This window comes from Carassius carassius, chromosome 22 (genome assembly GCF_963082965.1).
Source record: "Carassius carassius chromosome 22, fCarCar2.1, whole genome shotgun sequence".
In the NCBI taxonomy this organism is placed as follows: Eukaryota; Metazoa; Chordata; class Actinopteri; order Cypriniformes; family Cyprinidae; genus Carassius; species Carassius carassius.
Window position 1 is genome coordinate 14,891,473 of NC_081776.1, and position 25,395 is coordinate 14,916,867.

The 25,395-nt window shown below is 36.7% G+C and overlaps 1 protein-coding gene across 1 annotated transcript in view; it reads left to right on the forward strand.

The window, feature by feature from the left end:
• The first annotated feature begins 5,926 nt into the window (after positions 1–5,926).
• Positions 5,927–25,395, forward strand: part of LOC132099036 (semaphorin-3C-like) — a 43,530-nt gene continuing 24,061 nt past the window's right edge. Inside the window, exons 1-3 of the mRNA XM_059505414.1 lie at positions 5,927–6,184; positions 11,019–11,184; positions 25,189–25,349. Coding sequence (XP_059361397.1) covers positions 11,052–11,184; positions 25,189–25,349 — 294 coding nt within the window. The 5' untranslated portion in view covers positions 5,927–6,184; positions 11,019–11,051. The remainder of the gene's footprint in view (positions 6,185–11,018; positions 11,185–25,188; positions 25,350–25,395) is intronic.

A 25,395-nucleotide genomic window follows, 5' to 3' on the forward strand; every position in this document is an offset into this window, starting at 1 on the left:
TAGAGATAGAAGTACTCTCAGTCTCTCCCCTGAATGGCAAGTCATCTTCCATCGTACAAAACAAGAGCCTGAAATCAATAACCAAGCCTGAACGTCTAGTTTTATTTTTCAAGAAACAAACGTCAGTGGAAATCTTACTCAAGCTCTTTGAAGTTGAGACAGCTAAATCTACAGATCTATCTGTTCTCCAGGGTATAAGCAACTTTTTAGCATGACTTTCACAGAATAGAAAACTCTCAGTGCTAGAAGCATTCCTCACAGACACGATTACCACCATAGTCTAGTTGGTGGCCAACCAAAGTCCAGTTTTGTCAACCCTTTGACAGTGATCCATATTTTAAGCCCACTGACAAAATCTTTTAGTAGCTTAGCACTTTATACTCTGTTCTGCTACTTATTAGCACTCTCATTATACACTTTTCCTCCTTTTGTTTATCCAAGCTTTGCTTCCCAGTTTCCAGACCCGGCTGCAGCTACGCTAGATATGCTAAAGCTAGGTCCCCTGGCCTTTCAGGGAACTATGCGTTTCTATTCAGAGTCAACAGCTAACACGCAATGCTATCAATCAGCAGATCTGGCATTAAGAAGTGACTTATTCATCAAAGAACCTTATTAGAACTTAAGAAGTTTCACTGAAAAGAGCTATAAAGGGCCATGCTGGGTGACTGGAGGTGAAATTTCCCAGGAGCATGTTGGGTGAAAAAAAGGCAACCCTGCTGAAAAAAACTGCATATGCTGATTAGGTATGTTTTGACTCTGGGATGCTGGTTTATCCTGGTCCTTTTGCTGGTTTATGCTGGTCCTTTGCCAACACATGACCAGCAAAGGACTATCTTAAACCAAGCAAAGGACCAGCTTAAGCAAGCAAAGGATGAGCTTAAACAAGCAAAGGACCAGCATAAACCAGCAAAGTACCAGCTTAAACCACCAAATCACCAGCATAAACAAGCAAAGGACCATCTTAAAACAACAAAGGACCAGCTTAAACCAGCAAAGGACCATCTTAAACCAACAAAGGATGAGCTTGAACCAGCAAAAGACCATCTTAAACCAGCAAAGGGCCAGCTTAAACCAGCAAATCACCAGCATAAATAAGCAAAAGACCATCTTAAAACAGCAAAGGACCATCTTAAAACAGCAAAGGACCATCTTAAACCAACAAAGGACGAGCTTAAACCAGCAAAGGACCAGTTTAAACCAGCAAAGGACCAGTTTAAACCAGCAAAGGACCAGCTTAAACCAGCAAAGGACCAGCTTAAACCAGCAAAGGACCATCTTAAACCAACAAAGGATCAGCTTAAACCAGCAAAGGACCATCTTAAACCAACAAAGGATCAGCTTAAACCAGCAAAGGACCAGCTTAAACCAGCAAAGGACAAGCTTAAACCAGCAAAAAAACATCTTAAACCAGCAAAGGACCAGCTTAAACCAGCAAAAAAACATCTTAAACCAGCAAAGGACCAGCTTAAACAAGCAAAGAACCATCTTAAACCAGTAAAGGACCATCTTAAACCAGCAAAGGACCATCTTAAACCAGCAAAGGACCAGCTGAAACAAGCATCCCAGTGTCATAACATACCTAACTAGCATATGCAGTTTTTTTCAACAGGGAATATCTGTGTGTTTCAGCTAAAGATTTGAAAATAGGTGTAATAAAGTGCAGATTAAAGGGTTAGTTCACCCAAAAATCAAAATTATGTCATTAATAACTAAGAACGAGTCAATCTTTTGTTCGTTATCTGGCTTGGCTCTGTGTTCATCTTCAGTTCTCTTTTCACAGCAGTTCAGTCAGTGTACTGTTTGAGTAAATGAATTACTCAGGGATATTGGTTTGTTTGAACTCAGAGGGAGTGCCAGCCACATTAAACAAGTTAACAGTTTAAGTCATTTGTGGATTAATGCGTATTGGAGATGTGAAACTTTTCAAATGATTCAGTTCGATTTGGTGAACTGGTTCAAAAAGATCCGGTTACATCGAATGATTCGTTCGCGAACCGAACATCACTTAACTGCTTTGTTTTGAACTCTCTCTCACAACAGACACGGAAGAGAAGACAATGCTGAATAAAGTCATACTTTTTGCTATTTTTGGACCAAAATGTATTTTCGATGCTTCAAAAAATTCTAACCGACCCTCTGATGTCACATGGACTACTTTGATGATGTTTTTCTTACCTTTCTGGACATGGACAGTATACCGTACACACAGCTTCAATGGAGGGACTGAGAGCTCTCGGACTAAATCTAAAATATCTTAAACTGTGTTCCAAAAATAAACGGAGGTTTTACTGGTTTGGAACGACATGAGGGTAAGTTATTAATGACATTATTTTCATTTTTGGGTGAACTAACCCTTTAACCTGGAAAGTGATATATTTAAGGGCTATTCAATGCTGGATTCAAACTCTTTTGACAGCGACTGTGAAATTTTGATAATGACAAATAATTTTGGTTTAACCGATGCACAATGAATGATAGCTATTTTAGTTAATACACCTATGTATACACAAAATGTCTTATTTGAGCTGTAAAGTTGTCTAAATCATCTTTTTAGTGGGGGAACCACAGCTGTAGGTTGTAAGGTTTTTTTTTTTTTTTTTGGCCTTTGAGTAAAAATATTTATTAAGGTAATATTTCAATAACTTAACCATTCACACATTCACAGTTGTTATTTGATTTTGGTTAATGGTGACATGCAGGTCAAATTAGGTAGAATTTCTTTTATAGTAAGAATGTAATTTTGATTATTTTAGTTTTTTAGATTTAAAGTTAACATTTGAATAATTTACAACACATTCACATGGTCACATGACATGCAAGCAAACAAATAAAATATTTCATTTTTAGTGAGTGATTTCTTTTGATTGCTTTTATTTTGCTTTTTTTATTATTTATTTTTATTTTTATGATTAGCTTTTCATCATCTCACAAACCCCCTGCACTTTCCTAAATCCCCTAGGGGAAATGCATTTCTATGTGAACCGTTTTGACTTTTCAGATAGTCCAACTTCAGCAATTCTGCAATCAAACTGGAAATAACTGTGCAAAGGCAATGTTAGTAAACTATTTTATCACACCATCCTCATGACAAAGTGTTGTGGCTATACATTCATGCTAATTAAGTGTAAAAATTATGTATACACAATTTTCTTTTTCTTTTTTACAAACTGAGGGAAAAGTGGAAAAATTACTTTCTGTGGAAGTCATTAGAGCTTAAACTGGATTAAATATATGTGCAAACTTGTCAAAGCAGTGCCAGTCACACCAGGGTCCAGGTTTGAGTCAAATTTTTCATATCCTGATCTAAATCTAAATAATACCCAACTTTTCTCCACTTCTTCTGTTGATACAAGGACTTGCAAATAAAGTTTTGCATTAGTAAAGGCGGTGGTCTGTGCAGAATGTCTGTGTGTCTTTACATTAGCATGTGTGTCTGTTTGTGATGACCATTACTAATGCAGAGTTTAAGCCACCTCTGACCCCAGATTATGTATGAGCCACTTAACATCAGTGTGACAAATGTTGAACATCTGTAAAGAGGTAAGGAAGCACACACGCATTAGTTCAAGTGGACAAAAACGCAAATGCAGCACTTCTCTGCTGTGTGACTCAGACAGTCTCCATTTACTATGTATTATTTTCCTTTCATTAAATTAATCACCTTAATATTCCAGAAACATTTCCTTCAGGCAAAGCATTCAGCCAACCCAACCATTTTAGGCAAAAGTTTCTAACATCACAGATATCCAGGAATAATGCTTCCCAAAGCAGACTGAGTTATCAGTCTTTATAGTCACAATTCTTTATGATCAGACATTTCAGCAAGGCACGTGTGTTTTTGTGGATTGAGGCCTGAAATATTATCTAAAACTCTTTTTAGTGTATGGTTTGTGATGTTTCTTTACTCAAGTAAGTAATGTGGCACGTGTGTGTGTGGATTTACAGCCCAATGAACAACCCTTCACTCTGACCATTTCACTGAAAAGCTGTAAATCACTTCAAGAGAAGAGCTAATTATTTTCTGCTGTCCCAACAAAACACATACTAATACACACGCATACACTTACACACACTTAGTCTTATTGTCGAGGCAGACTGCTTACGTATTTAACCTGAGACTGTAATTACAACACAGTAATCTCTAATTACAGCTCACAACTTTAGGAAACCCGTTCACACATCAGTGAACAACAGCAGATATTTAACAATTTTGCAGTTTATCCTTTTCCCTACGAAATTAAATAAATACATTAGGCTATCGCATGAATTATGGAGAAAAATATAAATGTCAAAATGAATATATTATTAGTATATTGCTTAAAATATGAATACTTTCAGAAAAAGCGACTTTTTCCTTTTTTTTATTGCATATTAAATCTGTACAATAGCCTAATTTATTTATTTAGGAATTCAGTGTTTTGAATTGATCTAAAGATGTTCTTTATGGGTCTCCAAGGGACAATTGTGGATTTTTATGGTTATAGTATTACAAGATATCTTTATAGGTCATGTCACATCATCGAGCAAACTGTCTTCTAAAATCAATTGACCATTTGCACCCAGTGTGTGCTTTATTTTCAGACAAACGCAGCATCCTTTTGTTAGTTTTGACCGGTAAAGTTGAATCTGTTAAAGTTTAAGAGAAAAACTAATTGTACTTTAAACTTAAGTCACACAAAAATGCATAAAAGACACTGCATTAGACACACAATTTGAAACCAAGTGGCATTTGCTTCAAGAAAGCAAAACAAGTTACAATTTGAAGTGGCTTATTTGTCCAAATTCTGTTTGGGGCCACTGTAGCTGTCATGTATTTCATTTAGAGTACTGTATATGGGCTCTTTGTTATTCCATTGAACACTTGGCTATCATTCACATGATACAGATCCAGCTTTCACCATCTGTAATTAATAACTTGACAGTGGAAATGCGGTGGTGAGGTAAATTCTGACTTTCCTTGCTGAAGTCTGCACAATGTGGTTTGAAAATTGGCTCCAGAGCGTCCAGGTCCCTGCACTCCCTTTGCAACTGGAATCTTGGACAGAAATAACATTTAATCTGGGATGTGGATTTGTGTATAGAGACATTTTACTGTTGATTTATGGTGCTTTATATTAATAGCAGGATGCTCGTTTAATCCGGTGGTTCTGAACTAGGGGGCTGTGCCTCAAAAATGGGCCGCAGGGCTGTTCTGATAGCCACACATAGCAGGGATGTTAAAATATAAAAACCTACTAACCATATATTTGTGCATCAAGATAGGATAACCATATAATAGGATTCCTGATCCTGATCACCCTGTTGGGATTCATTTTCTGGTAACTCATGAATTATTTTGAATTTGTGAATTTTTAAACAGGAAAATAACTTTCCCACATGAGGAAGACTGAAGACTGACTGAATGCATGGTTCAGGAAACCTCTTTAAAGAAAAAAAATTGCAATGCAATTGGACGGCACAGAAATAGCATAAAAAATGATTTTGATGTTTTTGTGAATTAAAGTCATCTATGCAATCTGTATATTGTTGGTTAACAGTTAACATAAAAGACAAAGAAAGTAGAAATAATAACGATAGTATATATATATATATATATATATATATATATATTGCTTACATAAAAATAGGCATAACTGTTTTCAGCTTTGATAAAATAAAAAAAACACTGGCCATCATATAGGAAAGATTTATTTTTCTCTGCTGAGTTGTGTTGCACTTTTATGTAAATGTAAATCTTGTACTGTAAATTCTGCATGCACTAATGGATCCAAAAGCGCTTTAATAAGGAGAATGTGACTCTGGAGCTCAGGCACTGTTTCCATAGACTGCTGCTGCTCACTGTGCAGGCAGAGTCAGACTCAGAGGACTGTCTGGAATATCTGTTCAGTGACTTATAGACAGAGACAGAGAGCAAGAGAGAGAGAGAAAGAGGAGAGGAGGGGAAAGAAAAGAGAAGGGGGGCTCAAGAAGAGAGGAGTGTAACAGGAAACCAGTCCACCCTTCTCTCCCTCTCTCTCTACCTCTCAATCTTCTCAACCGCTCTCTTCTCTGTCCCACAGTCAGGCGGTTGGACTAACACCTCTCTTCACTCTCACTGGGGAAGTCCACACAACCCTGTATTTCTTCACCACGTCTGTGACTACAGCACTCACCCACTCTCTGCTCAGTGAGGAAGCCTTAGAAGGTGAGTCCCGTTAGGGGCAGATGAGCTCCTGTGTGGACCGAACTGGACAGCTTTAGGGGAGGGGTACTCCAGGCTCAGGCTAACAGGTGCAGATGCCCACCAGAGACGGGAAATCATAAGACCTCATGCTTCAGCCTATATTAAAAATTAGAGTCTATATATATATATATATATATATATATATATATATATATATATATAAAATTGCTTATCTCGGAAATAGACATTCGTATATAGTGTTATTTCTGATCTTTTTTTAATAATCGATTTTGCTTGACTTTAGTGAAAAGCTACTTTACATGTGTATTGCTTGTTTAAAAAGTGCTTTTTTGCTTCCAACCGAATACCACTGATGCATTTTAGAACAAAATCTGATTTCTTAACTATTTTTCTATTTCTTGATATATTAGTAATTGTCTTTATTTTTAGGTATTGTGAAAAAGAGCTGTCTAGTTGTCTCAGTTTGACCACTGGTATGTATTTAATGCATCCTGAGACGTTGTGGAATGTGTGCTGTGTGTCTCACAGACAAGACAGCAGTGAGTGTGAATGAGTCTATGGGAGTCTGAGACTGAAGACAGTGATGTTATTATTTTATAAGTGTGCCCTAAAGATAGTATCTGGGATTTAGTCCAATGTAAAATGCAATATTGAATGGGTGCTTTTATTGTCGTCACATTGCGGTAGAGTGTGCATGCCTGGCACTGAGTGTGTATGAGCTGGTGAATGACAGGGTGTGGTATTGTGACGATAATCCACAATGCACTTCCAGAATACATTTTCTCTGCATAAGGTTAGGGCAGCAGTTATTATATTAAAAACTAAAATATGACATTTTTGAATCTTTAACTTAAGCTTTGGCACATTACTTCTCGGTTTGGGCTACAGACATGAATGGATGCAGTTTGTTGTGAATATTTGCTTTTATATCAAAAGGTGCAATCACATTAGCAATGTGCAAAATCACATTTGTGAACAAAAAGGTCCATTGTGTATTGTCAATAGTGTAGCAATGCATGAAGCACAGCTCACACAGAAGTCACTTGCAAACCAAACAGCTTTATGTTGGTCAATGCAATAAACTGTCCAACTAAATCTCACTAACTTATATTAAAGGAGAGATCATAATATCACAGAGAGTAGCAAACTCCACATAGCAATGTTCTTGCAACCACCAAGAACACCTTCATGGCAGTTTTGCACAGGCAGGTAGCACTAGAAATCTAGAAGCATTCATACTGTATAGTCAAGTTTCCATAGCATTGTTTCAAAAAACACTTACCGGTAATTTCCTTCCATCTGTTTAACCTATTTAAGATGAGCCAGTTCTTAGTTGAAGTTGGCTGTTATATTTCTAGTGAGCAATAATTAGATTCAACTGACACTTCCATAAGGAGAAAGATGAAAAACTCATTACGCAGATAGCCATGACAAACACAAGATGATAAGCTTGAAGATAAACCGCTCGTAATACGTTTCCAGGCTGCTGTGCTCCAAGCTGAAGTGGTATGAAAGACAGCTTTGATAGACGTTTGAGTTTCTCAGATCACACTGTGATCCAGTTTGCGACGAGTTTTGGTTAAAAGCCGGTCAGAAATCACCTCATCACCGAATTCACAAGGACTCTGGAAATGTCAGTGAAATAGTTCAAATTTCTTTTCATATTGTTGATCTAAAAGAGAATAATCTAACTGTAACTCTTGAATATTAACCTAGCATGACATTCTAAAAATGTGGTACTCATGGTGTGAGATGCTGTAAAACCAATGAAATGGGTTCAAGATCTTCCTTATAGAGCAGTTTTACATGCAAAACAACTTAAAAAGTGCATTCTGGGCGAACAGCACCCTAATGGTGTTTTCTTGTATTCATGCATTGCTGCTCACTTTGAACGCACCCTGTGCAGTGTGCTCATACCTCATATGTCTTGTACTATTTGCTATCAATCTTTCACATGATTCATGTATAAGACATGAGCATTGAGACTGTGCTATTCTTACTCTGTTCTTTGTCCTCCTGCACTCGCTCTGCTACAAAACAAACATATTATTAATATATAATTATGAACAGCATGTATTCTTATTTTCCAAGAGTGCACTGGTCAGAGAAGGCTGTCTGTTCTCCTTGGAGCACAAAGCAAGAGTTCCAGATGAAATCAAACTCCTCCCCATGTATTATTGAACTTTTTGTTGTCCCATAATATAATAGAGGGGAAAGAAACACAGATGAGTTTCCATTCATTATTTTGTTAGAAATAAAAGCATCCATTTCTCTGAGCTACTCCTGCATGAACATTCCTTTTATACTGTACAAGTATTGCTCGTGTAAAGGTAAAATATTGATACAGCATTGGCTGATATCATGTCTAAATGCATCAATGTCGTGACACTTTCTTAGCACTAATTAATTAAAAGACATACAGAAGGCCTTTAAGGAAAAAGCTTTCATGGATAGCAAAGAACAACTGTTATGATATAAGGGTTAAAATATGTATTTTAACTGGCTGCTTTTGATACACTGTTGATTGTGCACTATCAAAGCCAGTTCTTCTCACAGAAAGTGGCTAATGTTTCAAACGCAAAGAAATATGTTGAACTTTTAAAGGAATGTTGTGGGTTCAATAAAAGTTGAGCTTTTTCTAAATCTGCTGCTGTACGTCAATTACCACACATTTTGAATTATTCTGTAGTTTGCAAAAATGCATGTGCTGTAAGGCATTAAGAATGGAAGTCTATGGGGCAAGTTAAATGAAGCTGGTATGTTAATTTTATTCGTACAAAAATATGCATTAACTTGACGTTGTACAAATTGACCTTTTTACAGTCAAAAGTCAAGTCAAATGAACTTACAGTACCAACATAATTCTTGTGATTTGCCGGTTGCGTCACATCTCTTTACATGATTATAGCAAGTTTAAAAGGAGAAAAAGTGGCATAACTATGCACATGAAGGCTTAGCCTGTTAACTGTAATGCCTTGGCCCTTAGACTTACGTTGTATGATAATTATTGTAAATTCTGTTTACTACGGTTTTTTTTTTTTTTTTTTTACACAACTTATTACATGTGGTAATCCACAGCATTACAGATACAATGCAATTTTTCCCCCCAAGTAGAAATATCTAAAAACAAGACTTCACAGAAATGTATCTTGAATATAATGGTATTTTGTCTTACTCCACTCGCAGAATTTTTACCTTGTCATTCTTTGAAAATAACATATAAATAACAATAATATCTTTTGTAATGTTGCTTCAAGAATTTTAGATATCAAACATACATGCATACCAGTGATGCGCGGGTCAATGTATTAATAACGCACACCCGACCGACGTTTTCAACTAACCCGCCTGCAACTCGGACCGCAAAAAAATAAAAATAAAATATTGTACCCGACCAGCATTTTTAAAAAGCAGTAAATGCTCATCGTAGCATCATTGGGCCATAGTAACGTATAGGCAAAACTAACTAGGCAAAAAAAACAAAAACAACAACAACAACAAAACTTAATATATTATAGTTTTGTCAAGATTTATAAAAAAAATCGTCAGTAAGCTCATAATTTGTACTAAAATAGTCTAGTCTGGCTATGTCTATTTGTATGTTTCTGCAAGGTCAGCAGACATTGAGGCTCGGGTTTGTTCCGATCAGAGCTCGTGAGCGGAGAGCGCATTTCTCCATATATTACGCTTCGCTCGCTCATGGGGTCTCGCTCAACCCAGGACGGCCTGCTGGTTCGAAAATATGCAAGGAGACATTTAATTGTTTAGTAATAAACTGGTGTTTCTGTGTTGCTGCAAAGATGAAGTTGACGATGCAGACTCGCCATGAATGCCAGAGAGAAATGCACATTTCATATGGATTACATCATCAGAGAGTAGCCCATTTATTTTGGTTTGAATATTTTCGTTTAAAAGAAGACATTTCAAACTTTCTGTAATATATATCCTATATTTCTCAAATCTGTGAGGCACAAGCTGAGTTTAGTTCACATGCAATGCAAGTGATCCTGCCGGCGCCTTATTACATTGTCTGCTAGGCTATATATTTGCTTCTTATTTATTAAATACGGGCAACTGATTGATAAAACATTGATCAAAATTAAGATACAATTTATACAAAACGACAATCTTTTAAAAAGAGTTTTCTATAAAACAAAACTTAATGAAGTCGTCAAAATCATGTTTTACCAAAAACAGCGACATTGCTCCCCATGCAGTCTTCTTTGCCGCCTAAAGTGTAGGCCTATGTATTTCAAAATTGTGTCTAGTACTATATAAATGACAAAGGTTTAATTGGCATTTTTATTTCAAACGACCCGACCGACCGCAACCCGAATATCATTAAAAATATTTTTGGATGACTCGTAACCGCGGGTAACCGCGGGTGACCGCAGGCACCCGCTCATTTTGGATCAACCCGCGCATCACTGATGCATACACACACACACACACATATATATATATATATATATATATATATATATATTAATAATTTAAATGAACAAAATAGGGCATCAATACTTAAATGTAAAATTAAATTAAATTAAAATTTATGCATTTAGCAGATGCTTTTATCCAAAGCAACGCACAGTGCATTCAGGCTAACAATTTTCTACTATCATGTGTTCCCTGGGATTCGAACCCCCAACCCTGCACTTGCTAAAGCAATGCTCTACCAGGTGAGCTACAGGAACACTAATAATCATAATAGGATTCCATGTGTCTACCTCTACCTTCAAAGTGCATACATTATATTTTCCATCTGAAGCCTTTGTAATGTATTTATTTATTTATTTATTTTGTCATTAACAGTTCCTTCACCTTGTCTGTGCAGGTGGGCTGGTCTGGGTGTCTGTCCTCAGCAGTCATGGGGAGGTCAGGAGCGCTCTGGGTTTGGCCGTTTGGGACGAGCATGAGGTTGTTACTTCCCCTCGTCCTCTGTGTCACCGGCGTCCATGGTCTTTTCCCACCACAGCCACGGGTCTTCCTGTCATTTCAAGGTAAGAACTTCAGACTCCAATCAATGCATTTCCTTTTAAATGGGGGTTTCTTTAAGTACAAAAACCCTTTCCAATGACATCATGTCCTCTTTAAGATTAAACATTCTCATCAGAGTCCCTTAAACCAGATTGAGGGGTCTATTTGTCCCTCATTATGTGCCTGTGCCACTGTCACGAGGTCTGAATGTGCTACTTGGGCTTTGACAATGTGTTTAACATTGCTAAGATACTTAGGATAGGCTGAAATAAAGCTTTTAGTATATTAAATTAAGTTTTGCCGTTTATTGATCGATCTGTACTAGGTCTTTTGTTCACTGATTGGCAGAGAAAAGCTTCACATTCATTCAAATCACTTTTAAACTGAAAGACTGAAAGATTTGTTTGTTTTTGTTTTGGATTAGTTCCTATATGGTAAAGTTAAATATAATTTGGGACACAGTCAAACGCTTTAAATCTGATAAAAGTGTGGTCAGGAAAAATACTTTTTGGGGTACACACTAAGCTTTTATGAAAAAATATGACCTTATATTAGTGGTTGAATTACAAATGATGAATAAATTGTGGAAAATATCTTTTTTAGATCATTTTGCTTGTGAGTCACACCAGACTTGCACAATATGCCTTTTTAACTGCCGTTTAATTTCTCCAGAAGAAATGTGTCACTGCTGCAGATGGTTTAATGGTCTCCAATAATAAAATATGCTTTGAGCTGAAGGGCTAAACATAAATGCTAAATGTAATATATCAACAGTATGGCATAAAGCTTATATTATGTGCTTGAAACATTATCTGTGGGTGTAAACTCAAGAATAATGTTTCCATGATCATTGGAAATGGCTGAGCTGGTCTCATATCAGATGTCAAGGGTGATCTTTCCTCTTATCTGCTGTAGCAAACATTTAATATAGTTGAGTAATGGAAAAGGGGGTGTGTCAGTGCATTCGGGGTCTAGACATTCATGGTGAACCAGTTGTTCTGCTTTCTGGGAAAACATGTTTCTGATCTGAACAGATCTGACTATTTTGCTGGTGTAAAACGGCCAGGCATAAAATGTAGTCAGGTTGATTCAGGCATATTAAACAATACGTTTCCACAAGAAAGTTAAAGGAGATTTAGCTTAAAACATATAAAAGTCGTTTTTTAGGGGGTTTCAGGCATTCTTGAAAAACATTTACATCATTTTCTAAATTGCGTTTTTTAAAAAAAATAACTTAATAGATCTGGACTAAATATTGAGCATATTGTCACTGACTCAAATATAAGAGCCCGATTTATGCTTTGTTCTTCAGTATTTGACATTGTCTGGTTTTGTCAGTAGTGGACATTTGTTTCTTGTTCTTACCATTACACACTGTTTTTATATGCATTCCAGCGCTCTTTTTTCTTTCAATATATGTTTCTGGCCTAATTTGTCTTTCCATTCTTTCTCCTCGTCTTTCCAGCACATTCCCAAGTGTAGTCATCCGTCTATGTCTTATGTGCTGAAAAGAAGCAGTGGGAAGCTTTGGAAAAGGCGACACAAGTAGTGTCAGAGAGGATTTTGCCATGGAAAAACTATGCTCACACTCAAAGCATTCTGGAACGGCTTTGCGTCCTTCTGAAGAACGCCACGTAACACGCTCTGTTTGACATTAATAAGAACATCCTAAACAGCCAGCTGTCACTGTGCTGCAAACAAATTAAAGCCAGATTAGTTTGTACTTATCAAGCCAGCTTCATCTTAGACTATAACTCTTCACAGCAGGTGTGGATTTGAGTAAAGTCTTTGTGAGGTTGAGATGGCCTCTGGAGAAGACATTCAGTTCAGAGACGTTTTTGGTTGAGAAACAAATAACAGAAATACAGAAGACATCTTAATCATTGAAAAATCAGATGTGTTTGTATATTGGAGATAGTTTCATAGTAAATGAACAGTGTAATGTATAGTCTGGGAATGTATCAAAAGAAACAATTTATGAGGTCCCAGTTTGTCATCTACATGATTTAGACATCCCTTTAGTCTCCTTTAGACCTTTTGGATCATTTTCATCTTTCTGAGAGTTTTGAAAGAAGACAGATGGATAGGTTAGAAAACATGAGTATTATAGCCAACAGGGTCTGAATGTATTCTTGAGGAGCTCCAGTAAAGTTACGTCTGAAAGCGTCTTTATGGAGAGAGCTGGGAGCTTTGGTCTCTCAGTGTCCATGACTAGAGAAGAAAGGAGGAAAAAACCTGAAGGAAAAACCCTTCAATATTCCAGTTGAAGTTATTCCTTAAAGGGATACTCCACCCCAAAATGAACATTTTGTCATCAATCACTTACCCCCACGTCGTTCCAAACCCGTAAAACCTTTGTTCATCTTCGGAACTCAATTTAATGTATTTTGGATGAAAACCGGGAGGCTTGTGACTGTCCCATAGACTGCCAAGTAAAATACACTGTCAAGGTCCAGAAAAGCTCCAGCTCCCCACATCACAGTAGTGCCATTTTGGAGAACATGAGCTGGACGCAGGTGGCGTACACACTTCTGTATCAGCCGTGCCACAAGCATATGTTTTCTACATGTATTTACGCTTTGCTTTAAATGAAAGCAGCACATCAGTGCAGCGTGGCTGACACAGAAGAGTACGCCGCCTGCGTCCATCTCATATTCTCCATGGTGCTACGGTGATGTGCAGAGACACAGAGGAGACAAATTGTTCAATACAAAAATTATTGTCGTCGCTTCATAATGTTACAGTTGAACCACTGATGGCAGATGGACTATTCTGATGACGTCTTTCATACTCTTCTGGATCTTGACAGTGTACTGTATTTTACTTGGCAGTCTATGGGACAGTCACAAGCCTCCAGGTTTCCATCCAAAATATCTTAAATTGTGTTTCCGAAGACATTTTTATGGTTTTGGAACGACATGGGGGTAAGTGATTAATGACTAAATTTTCATTTTGGGCTGGAGTATCCATTTAATAAATGGCATAATGCAAATTTTGGAAGCTAATTGAACAAATTAAGAAAAGCTAAAGATAATAACATCAACTCATACTGAAAAATCTTGTCTTTTGCCAACAACAGTAACCAATGGCAAAACAACTTAGCAAAGGGTCAGTTACTCTATGTGATTTGAACTAACACCTTCAGAAAAAATAAACCTGGGCGATGAAGTTGGCGTCAGAATGTTTAACTGTTTGCCGGTCAGTCTAGCGTGAACTCTTTTGAAACTCGAGTCTGAGCGTATCTTTGCGTAAGGCAAGATGTTGAGAGCTTGCGTCATGTTGAGAGGAGAACTGCGGTCTATGTAATTCTTCCAATCTCTGCCTAATAATCTGTTCATCTAAATCAATTGCCAAGCAAAAAAAAACTCAATAAGAAACCATAATGAAATAATCAGGAAATTATCCAACAAACATGTCCGAGTTGTAAGTACATAAATAAAATATTACCATCATGTAAAAAAAAAATTCATTTCGAAAAATGATTTTCATATGAGATTTATCCATTTAGATTTTTTTCCCTCCACGCAAACAGGAAGGAGACAGCCAGACATTTGCCAATTTCATGAAGTCAGCCTAATTAATAATACATTTACTTCAATTAGGACACAATCGCAAACAATTGGGTGTTAACTTGGCTCACCCCCTTTAAAAGTATAATGTCTGTTTATCAGTTCTGACCTGAATCCACCCAGTCTAAAATGTGGTTTAAACCACATTTGTGAACTTGAGCCAGGTAACACAAGGCAACACCCTTTGCAAATAAAGGAGGTCATGCATTTTAATCGATACTTGTTTTGATCTGTCCATGGGTGGGTTGTTGTGGTTTTCAGTTAACCATCAGAAAAGTATGGCATTTTACGAATCCATCATAAGATATTCTTTCCAATCGTGAGCAAACACAAATGTTTTCAGCATCTTTCATGTGACTCCGAACATGAGTAGTATGACCTTCACGTTGTTTTACTAGCTATGTCAAACTATGTTTATATCAGCTGACAGTTCTGTTCTTTGTTATTTATAAACTGATATTTAACAGTGTATCAACTGAGGCAAGTAAGGCATTTCATCTCTGTTAAAAAATAGGAGATGGAGAAGACAGCTGTATTGCACAACATTGCTGGTTGTTTCCATGTTGTGACTGGAAGCCATCTATGACAAATATATGCCAGTTTGCGTGCATGCACAAATTATTTTGTTTCCACAAAAACACGCACCACAAATGTTTGCCCTCAGATTGTTTTAGTTGCATGCAATTATGCAGTATTAAAACTCTTTTATCCTCCAGCAGGCCACAACACAGCATTTAAGAGTGTATGTGTGCCATATACTAGCACTGATGCCATAAATTGAGACTGAATTGTTCACTTTTATGAAAATACACATGGGAACTTTGAAAAAGCCTCATCTATGAAGGTCTTATTTTGATCTTAATTGTAGTCCTTTTACAGCAGAAAATCAAGACTAACATTTGCTCAAACCCAGTCATGGTCAGGGTAAAGCATTTTCTGAATTTTCTACCCCAGATATCACTTTGAGGATTGACCTCTGCCAACATCACATTCATCGGCTATAAGGTAACGTCTTAGCCATTAATCACTTCTGAGCTGTGGCTGAAGCCCAGAAGAGTGATGTTGACCAATCCATTCAAAAGACTGAAAGTTTTACTTTGGTTTGACCATAATGATGGTGTTCCTGCCCTGAAACATGTGATATCTCACAATAAGTGCATATTTAAATGACACTATTGACCATTCGCAAAGACCCACCTCCCTTTAGTTACTGTTGCTACGCCCGACAAGCCATGGGGCTCTTACGACACACATCATGTTTTCAAGCAGTGAAAAAATACAGGACAGTGACAACATGCCAACAGAAAAGACAGAACAAGTTAGTTTTGGAATGAAACAAAGTCTCTGCTTTCAAATCTGGTCATATTTTTTTTTAAGATATGTAACCATAAATGCTGTTTTGTGGCTCTTTAATGTGTCATGACACTGAAGTGTCACATGAACTGATCATTTCTTTCTCTTTACTTCTTATAGCACAAAATAAACATGAATCAGAATCTTAGTATCTAGTTTCTTATATGTTTTAAGTTCACTTCCACCGACGTTAATTTACTTTCCTGTCTGGTTTGTTTGTCAGAAAAAATGGCAGACCATTATAATTGGTCAGATCGCCTGTCAATCAAACTCGTGGTGAAGGGTCAGTTGTACTAACAATAGAAAAGTTTTTCCTTTGGCTTTGTTAAAAGTTTCATACACAGATGACAATGTTCCCCATTCACATGGATCCTCAAACGGCTAAAAAGGCTGTATTACACATGCCAAGCCAGTAGTTGGCGATGTCACTTTGAGTTCACTTACATGTAATTTGCATGCGCATGATGTCACCGCTTTCACAAATTCACATTTTTGTAGTTTACAGGGAGAGAATAACAGAACTGATAAAAAAAAAAAAAAATAATAATTATTTTTTCACAAATGTGCTTTTTCGTTGTAAATGGTTTTTGTTTTACTTTTTTTTATGTTCTGAAATTGTTGTTAGCTCATTGCTACGATCTTGCTTTGGTTTTCTAGGTGGTTGCTAAAGTGTTGCTAGGTGGTTCCTAGGGTGCTTACATCACCATTCAAAGGTGGTTTCTGCAATGTTTTGGAGGCTTTCTTACTGTCTCAGTGTTTCAGAATCAAAGTCTAATCAGCTGAAAAAGTAATTGCTAGGCAAGTTATGCAAAGAAGTCTAATACTGTACTAACAATCAATGCTGGTGAAAGATCTTTGGCTACAACTTCCTCTTAGTTGTGTCTGAAGTTAAGAGGTGGTGGTTAGGTCAGGTTAGGGTTAGAATGAGGTCAGATAAACTATAAATGGAGCGTCAGCCAATTTCAAGTAAAGACTAACAGACCAAATAGTTCTTTGGAGTTGTAAAACTGGTTATTTTGGCAAAGGATAATAGCTATGGACATTGAACACATGTAAAATATTATGCAATGAACACACACAAATACAGAGCAGAATAGTTGGGGAATTCCATTCTATACAAAACGTGATTTGTCCAATCTGTCAGCAGTGCCATATTAAGGCCAACAAATGTGTTTATCTGCAGGCTATGTCTAGGTTAACTGTACTGATTGAGTTAGAGCTTTGACCACAGTGCTCAAGGCAGACAAAAATTTCTGTCCTCTTTCTTGCCCCCATTTCACCTTGCTCACCTTTTTAACCTGGGTAAATAAAACTGTTAACTGTTGCTTGTCGATACCATGATCAATCCATGTCTGTCAATACTGAGAACAGCCGTCATAATGGTAGAGTTAACATGCATGTTTTGCCCTATTGTTTCATGCTAATGTATTCAAGGGTTGTTCCATGTTTTCACCCTCCTTTCTAAGCCGTTTTTGCTATGTTTGCTCAATCTGTGCAGGCCTATGGCTTTGAAAAGAATGTTTAAAGCCAAATATGGTCTATGGTTTGAAGATTCCTAAGGCTTTTCCAGCCAAGTGGCCAAAACTCTAAATTGTAAAAGGAAAGAGGTTGGTTAAAAAGAAAAAGAAAGGAAACATTGGCGTAATGGAGTAGACAGGTCCTTCCTGTGTTCCTTTATAAACAAATGTGAATTTCATTTTCAAAATGAGTCTTTAGTCTACATGATTGCGTTCACTTGGCTCCCTCCAAATTCCAGTGTGTTTTTTTGGGATAAAATGACAATTTTCATGAGATTCATCCCAGTCTTTCCATTATTTCTGTTTTAGGTAAATCAGCATGCAACACTCTGGCTTATATGCACGCATGTTTATGTATAAGCGAGGGGTGCCTCGTGTTAAGGTGAAAGGTCACGGGGGGCCCAAGGGGATCGGTGACAGGTGAAGATGTGGCCATGTGCTAATTGGGGCAAAGCTGCCATTAGCATGATGGGTAGGTTAACGTGTTAAGTTACAGCTCCTGTGGAGAACCCTGTGCGGTGCCAGAGAAATACAGCACTGTAACCGAGCCCTATCTGACGCAGAGAGATACAGAGGATCTAACACTGTTGATCAAATTCAATGCTCCCAAGAGAGCTGCCCTATCTGAACTCTGTGCTAATATTTTGCTATCTGTAGCAGAAATCTGACAGAACTGTAAATTGTATTACCAATAAATGTGAATTGAAGCCCAATCATATTCAAACAGGAGGAACTTCTTTTTCTTGCAGATTTCTAAATGACCTGCTTTGTCCTCTGCTGGCCTCAACAGTTTCATTTGTAAAGTTTCATTTAACAAGTTCATTTATAAATGATTCATTTTTATGACTAACTGTAAAGTTAATGGCAACTACAGCATTCAACTAATAAATGAATAATAAACAATCAAAAATAATCATTTAATATTAAGTATACAAATAATTTACAGTTTTATACATTGTTACATTTAGTTTTGTTGGTATATTGCATTCTGTTTTTGATAATCTTGCTTTAAAGATACTGAATCACTTTTATTAATTAATATTTATATTATTGAATGATGCTAACACTCAAAGTATGGCACAAATTGGGGCTGTAGTATAAATTTTATGACACTTATTTTTATGACACTTTCATGCACAGGAGAACAATTGTAATAGTGAGGCAGAGAAAGCTCTTCTCTTACTGGCGACCCCAGGGGACAGATGTGTTGAAGGATTTAGGGGGAAAATGGCAGCCCAGCAAATGCAAATTGATGTAGTGAGTTGCTAACAGTGCTGTCAGGGTGAAATGCAATGCATGCAGGTCTTCTTCCCCTCTGCCGGTATTTATAAATGCTTATTGAATGAGATTCCTAGTGTATTTGTGTATGTGTGAGTGTGTAAGCGTGCATTCTAGAGGCCAGAGGAATGTGCCTAATGTCAAGAGGACAGACTGTCTGACGACTCTGTCGCATGTTACCCTACAGTCTGGGTGGTCGAGATTAGTTAAGCGCATCCCAACCTGCTTCATGGGTTCACCTGATCACCCTAAATCAAAGTTTCTTACAGTGTCTGTAGAAAATGTAAAAAACAAAACAAAACAGGGTGTTTTGGGTGATTTCTAGTGTTACTTTTAATATTACTTATACCATTACAGCATTTATTACTATTTTCAGTTTTTATTATTTCATTTTCAGTTTTTATTTGACATTTTAGTTTTATTTGCTTTTATGTGCTTATTATTGTTACTATTCTTTTTTTTTAGCTTTCATTTTTCAGATTTACCTAATGATTTTAGCATTTAACTTCAGCTTCTTTCCCCCCTCCATTTTATTTCAGTTCAAGTTAACGATAAGGTAGCTGAAGTTCAATTCACTAAACTAAAAATGAAAGTAAATAAATAGAAGAGCACATATTAATTGCATTATATTTAACACTGTTAACCGCTATCATAAAATACACTGTGAAGTCTGTGAAGTTCAGCGAAGAATTGTATGCAGAAGGCTTCTGACAGCAAAATGGAAATATTTCCATGACTTTCTAACGTTTATAGATGGAGAACATACCTGTAAAATGTAAGTTATGCATTGAGGAAAACACATTAAACAGTGCAAGTATCCTATCTGTCAGTAGCGTGTGTCTGTCACAGCATCTATAATAAACTATACATGTTAACTATATCTTACGAGTTATTTCAAAACCCTTAATATAAGCATGTCTCATGTTTAGAGCAAATTTAATTAATCACTTTTCCTGCAGCAGCTTACTCTGCATCCTCTGCTATTATTCAGAAATACTTGTATCAAATACTGTATATCAACATTAACGCTATTGCCTCATACCATATCGCTTATAAGAAATATAATGATATATTGTACAAATTCTATATATAACGCCCAGCCATAGTTGATAGGTTGTTGAAAACTAATAACATAGCTTTTTCCATGCCAAAATATAATACCTAAGTTTACAGGTTTTAAAACCATTAATTATGATTATAATAAGCCTTAATAACCGTAATGGTAACTGTAATGGTAGCAAGTACCAATCACTTGGGAGCCTCCATTTTTCTATCTTACAGCATGTTAGATCATGCAACTGAACCAGGGCCAAACATATTGTGAGCTTTAATGAGGATGATGTATACTGTTGCCTGGACAGAGTCATCAAGTATATGTGAAATCACTTACACATCACATTATGTGAGTTTAACCATGCGGAACCAAACCAAATGAACATGTTATTGTCTGCACAGCGGCAGCTTTTGAAAGGGGTTTAAAGTCATGTCTTGAAGGCCAGGGGCAATTCATCTGGGTACTTCACCCACTCACTCCCTGTGGAGCACTGGCACCAGTAGCGTTCTGAATGAATGGGACATTACCTTTATATTTACATACAGTTCATTTATGCATACCAGCTCTTAGCTTTCAGGCGATGAGGGGCAAGTTAACAAAAGCTGCTGCTGTAATTGGAACTTAAGCTGGTAAAGCAAAGTTAATGGAGCCTGGAAAACTTTGGCTTGAGTTTTGAACTGCAATTAGTGTCTCTCAGTAGGTTCATGCAATGGTTTGTCCACCATTTACTTTGTTTTACTTTCAAATAACATGGAAAATCTGAGCTCCAGTCTGAAATCAGTTGTAATGATTCTAATCTGAAAGGAAGCAGATTTTTGGTTAATGTATTGGCAGGCGAGACAGAGGCCCATCAGTGACATTAGCAGGTAACCTAAAGACATTTGGCATCATGACTTTAAAATAAGTCCAGGTTCTCTTGTAAAATAGCTCAGCTGATCTCAGTTTTATGATCTCTCCAAGAGCAAACATGATCCTTGTAAGGCTAACAGACTGATGGTATTCTGTTAGCCAGCTCCAAGAACCTGATGATATTCTGATCTGATTACATTTAATGCATTTAACATTTACTTTTGGTTGTTGTTTTGAACTTCATTCCACAAGTAAAATGGATTAGACTTCTCCTACTACTTTTGAGTGGAGTAAGAACTGAGGCTTATGATTTTTACCTACTTATTGGCAGATATTTAATGTGCATCTTTTCAGTAAAGCCGGTTCTGTAATCATTGGTAAATCTCCACACGTGCGTGATTTCATGCGGAGCATACTACACAGAGCCATGGTTCACTGACAAGTTGCGCCAATCTACAATCATATTTCAGCCGATATTTATCGTGCATCCCTGTTAAAGCGCAACACTAGCCATGTCATGGTCAATCGTATCTACAAAACAACACCCAGAATGCCTCCTCCAGGACCAATCCTACTAGAATGTGTGATGAGCATCTCCATGTTGAACCTTACTGATTTAACCATGCAGGAATGTGGTCCAGCCCATGGCTAATGCAGCATGTATGTTGGGAAATATCACAAACAAAATGTATGCATTATTAAAAGCTCTCTTGACATGTTTTAGCCTGGGGTTTTACGTTTCATATCGAATTTTAAAATATGGAGTATGGTTTTGATTTGCTTGACGCTGATTCATACTCATCATGCATGAACTGCTGACAGTGAGTTTGATTGCTGGAATGGGTTTAATGCATCAACGTCTACCAAATTTCCACAATGAAGCATATCTGTGCATTCTTCATCTTTTATCCACTCTGAGATCAGAACCCTCATCAGTAGTCTCTCTACACAAGTCATGATTGGACTAAATTATGTTTTTAAATAAATAATATGATTTAAATTGTTGTTTCCCATTACAAAAAATGCTTATGTGTTTTGTAATTCCCTTTCGTTGATGACTGGGTTCTCCAGGCTTTTGCTTGAGCTTTTATAGTGTCTGGAGTCTGGACCCGTTCATTTATTTACAAAAAAAAAAAAAAATACTCAGCTTTGTGGGTGTTGAAATCTGTTTGCAACATTAAAGCTTCTCAAAAAACAAATAAAAAATAAACAACAAAATGTAACTATACCTCAATATAAATAAAGACTTAAAAAAAAAAAACATCCAATGGAATTTTCATTTCCATCATCCAAACAATCCTGACTTTCCAATGTTAAACACATTAGAGAAAGGACAGGATAGTGAGTTGTGGCTTATCTATCTCCACACTACACAAAATATAGTTAGCATCACTTTGTTTAAAATCGAGTGTGATGATGCTTTTTTTTATTCAATAGTTCAGTGAACAAGAAGTTAATCTTGAGTAACTTACCTTTTGGATATTAGCTTTTGTTGCGGTCACATTAGCCAAATTTCAGATGAATTGTCAAAAAAGGTATGCTAAGGGGGTGGGGGGTGTTGATTGGTTCTAATTATTTGGACATTTGTAATTATTTCTAATTACCCCTCAAATCTTTTTTTTTTCTTTTTTAATATCTTGAACATTCATATTAGTCATTGACCCAAATCTATTATTGTAATCCTATTTGTCATACTGAAATATCACATGACATCTGAAAACACTGCCTTTTCAAAAGTATTCAGACCGTAATAATGTCTCATTTGGATGTGGCTGCCAAGCTTCTCTTGCAGCAATCAGTGTTTCTCTGTGAGGTGCACACTTCAGCTTTGGAGAAAGTTCATGATCCAAAACACAGGGACAAATTATCACTGGAGTGGCTCTTCAACAAAAAGATGAATGCTCTCCATTGATGCAGTGTCGCAGTCAAAGCCTTGATCCCAATCCAACTGGCCTGGCACAGTTTGAAAACTGCATTGCGTAAGTGCCGACTAACTAACTCAAGCTACCTGGAGCGAATCTGCCTAAAAAAATGGGCTGTAATGTTAAGATAATAGCACAAAAAGCATTCTTCAATTTGTATATTTGTTAACTAATACAATTTCAGTGTATGATTAGTAATTCAGATAATTGGTTAGTTTAATTGCCTAGTTTTCAAATACACGCATTCATGCAGCTGTTGCTTCCCAATTGATACTATATATATAATAAACAAATTATTATATTAGACACTTAAAAAGTAGCTTTCCCATCTCCACTGGTGTGCATAGTTTTAGAAAACAGCATGCACCTCCTGTCTGCAGTCATTGAACAATGTGCTAAGTGACCTTTGGCCTTAAGTCAAATTTTACTTTACATATATCGTAAATTAGATAATTGTTCTGTTGCATACCCATGTGGAAACCCAAATATGAAATAAACCACATAATTTTCCATAATCGCATTATTAGCAGGTGGGATAGCACCTGTCAATAAGACATGTTGACTTAGATATGTGTTTAAGTATGATTCATCTTTTCAGGGCTCAGAGGTCGGGACAGGCAGATACAAATCACCACAGAATCCTCCTGAGAGGGGGAATGTGTGTCTTTTTATCTGTGGAGTGGGAAAGTCTTGTGAACGTTAATTCCCACTGTGCCATATTTTACTTTCCCACGTGCAGACAAACACTGCCTCAAATTCACATTAGGAATTCTTTTAGAAAGACAGAAAACATTAAACAGTTTGAGGTTAATCAATGTTTAACCTAACAATTTCAAACTTAACCTTTATTTTTTCTACCATTCAAAAGTTTGGTAATAATTTTTTTTTCTTGAGAAATTAATACTTTTATTCAGCAAGGGTGCATTAAATTGATCAAAAGTTAAAGACATTTATAATGTTAGAAAAGATTTATATTTCTAACAAATGCTGTTGAACTTACTTATTATCAAAGAATCCTGTGAAAAGAAAATGCATCACAGTCTCCACAAAAATATTAAGCAGCACAACTGTTCAACATTGATAATAATAAAAATGTTTCCTGAGCACCCAATGTATTAGAATGATTTATGGAGGATCATGTAACACTGAAGACTGGAGTAATGCCTGCTGCTTTTCCATCACAGAAATAAATTACATTGAAAACAATAAAAAAAAATGTTACTTTAAGCTGTAAAAATATTTTACAGCCAATCAAAGCTGTTTTGACTTTAAAGCACAAACTGCAGTAATACACTTTAGGAATTAACATCTGGGAAATATTTTGTGCCGCACACACGTCAAGAAAGAAACTTAACCTTAAGTTACTTTTAAATTTTTGAGCAACACAGCATTGTCATATTAGATAGAGCCTGAAACAAAAGCTGAAATGCGCTGAAAAATTAAAGGCACCTGACAACGCAATTTTCCCAAACAAATATTTTTTTTATGAAATGAGTCTTTAAATGAGTCTGCTGAATAGGGTGAAATGGGATTTTGGGATTTCTGTCTGAGGTTATAGAAGCTGCATGTTTTTAATTTGTCCCCTGAAACCTAACCAGAAGCAGGATTTATCTCTTTTGCTCCCGCATCAGAGATATTTTATTGATTGCTTATTTCCTCACATATGCTTCCTCCACCGTTTCATCTGTCTTCATTCCCCTCCGTCTGGTTCTCAAGCACTCACTTCAGTCTTGCCCTGAGGAGTTCTTTCAACAGTAATAATGCCACTCTTATCTTACTAAGATGCTATCAGTGGCAGTTTGAAGCCTGGCTGATATAATCTGTTGCCCTCTACACCACTTTTTATTAAGCCTACATTAGAATGATGAGTAAGACAAGGCCTAATATAATCCCATAACAGTCTGGTGAGAAATGCTGTCTACTGTCAATGTTGATCAAAGAGCCTAGGGTGATCTTCACCTTGTCTTGTGTGCTGGTCCCTTTAAATCTATGGAATAATTCAAATAAATTAAAAAAAGGAGGGAATTGCACAGGTTTCGTGTTTATAGGCAGCTTCGTGAACTTACAAACCTATTTGGCAGGTACTTTATACAGACATCTTATTCGAACGTGAAACGTTAAAGAAAAGAAATTGGTTGTAGATAAGAGAAATGGGACATTCATTGGGACTAGGTCACTGAAGAGAAAAATAATAAGTGGTTGGCTTTAGAATCAGTGTCAAAAAGGATAAAGATGAAGTGGAGGGTATCAATGTGGCCTCCACTTCTCTATACACTAGTGAATAACTAATGAGAAACAGCAATGAATATTCCTGAGTTTGATCTTTGGAGACTTTGATGGTATGGTGAAGGGCCTTGAGTCTTTGTATAAGTATTAGAGTATGTGTGTGTGTGTGTGTGTGTTTTGGAATAAGGCTAAAGATTGGCAAGTAAACACCAAAACCTCACATACAAAGGCAAAGTACATGTTTGTGTTTGCATTACAGAATTACAGAAAACCCAGTCTTTTGAATTCTACACTTTGTCTGAGAAGGCCATGGACTATAGAATCCTTTTCATGGATGAGGATCAAGACCGTATGCATGTCGGCTGCAAAGACCATGTACTCTCGATGGACATCAACAACATCAGCCAGACCACACTGAAGGTGAGAGAGCAGTCAAAACCTCTCTCTATCAACATGAAATGCATCA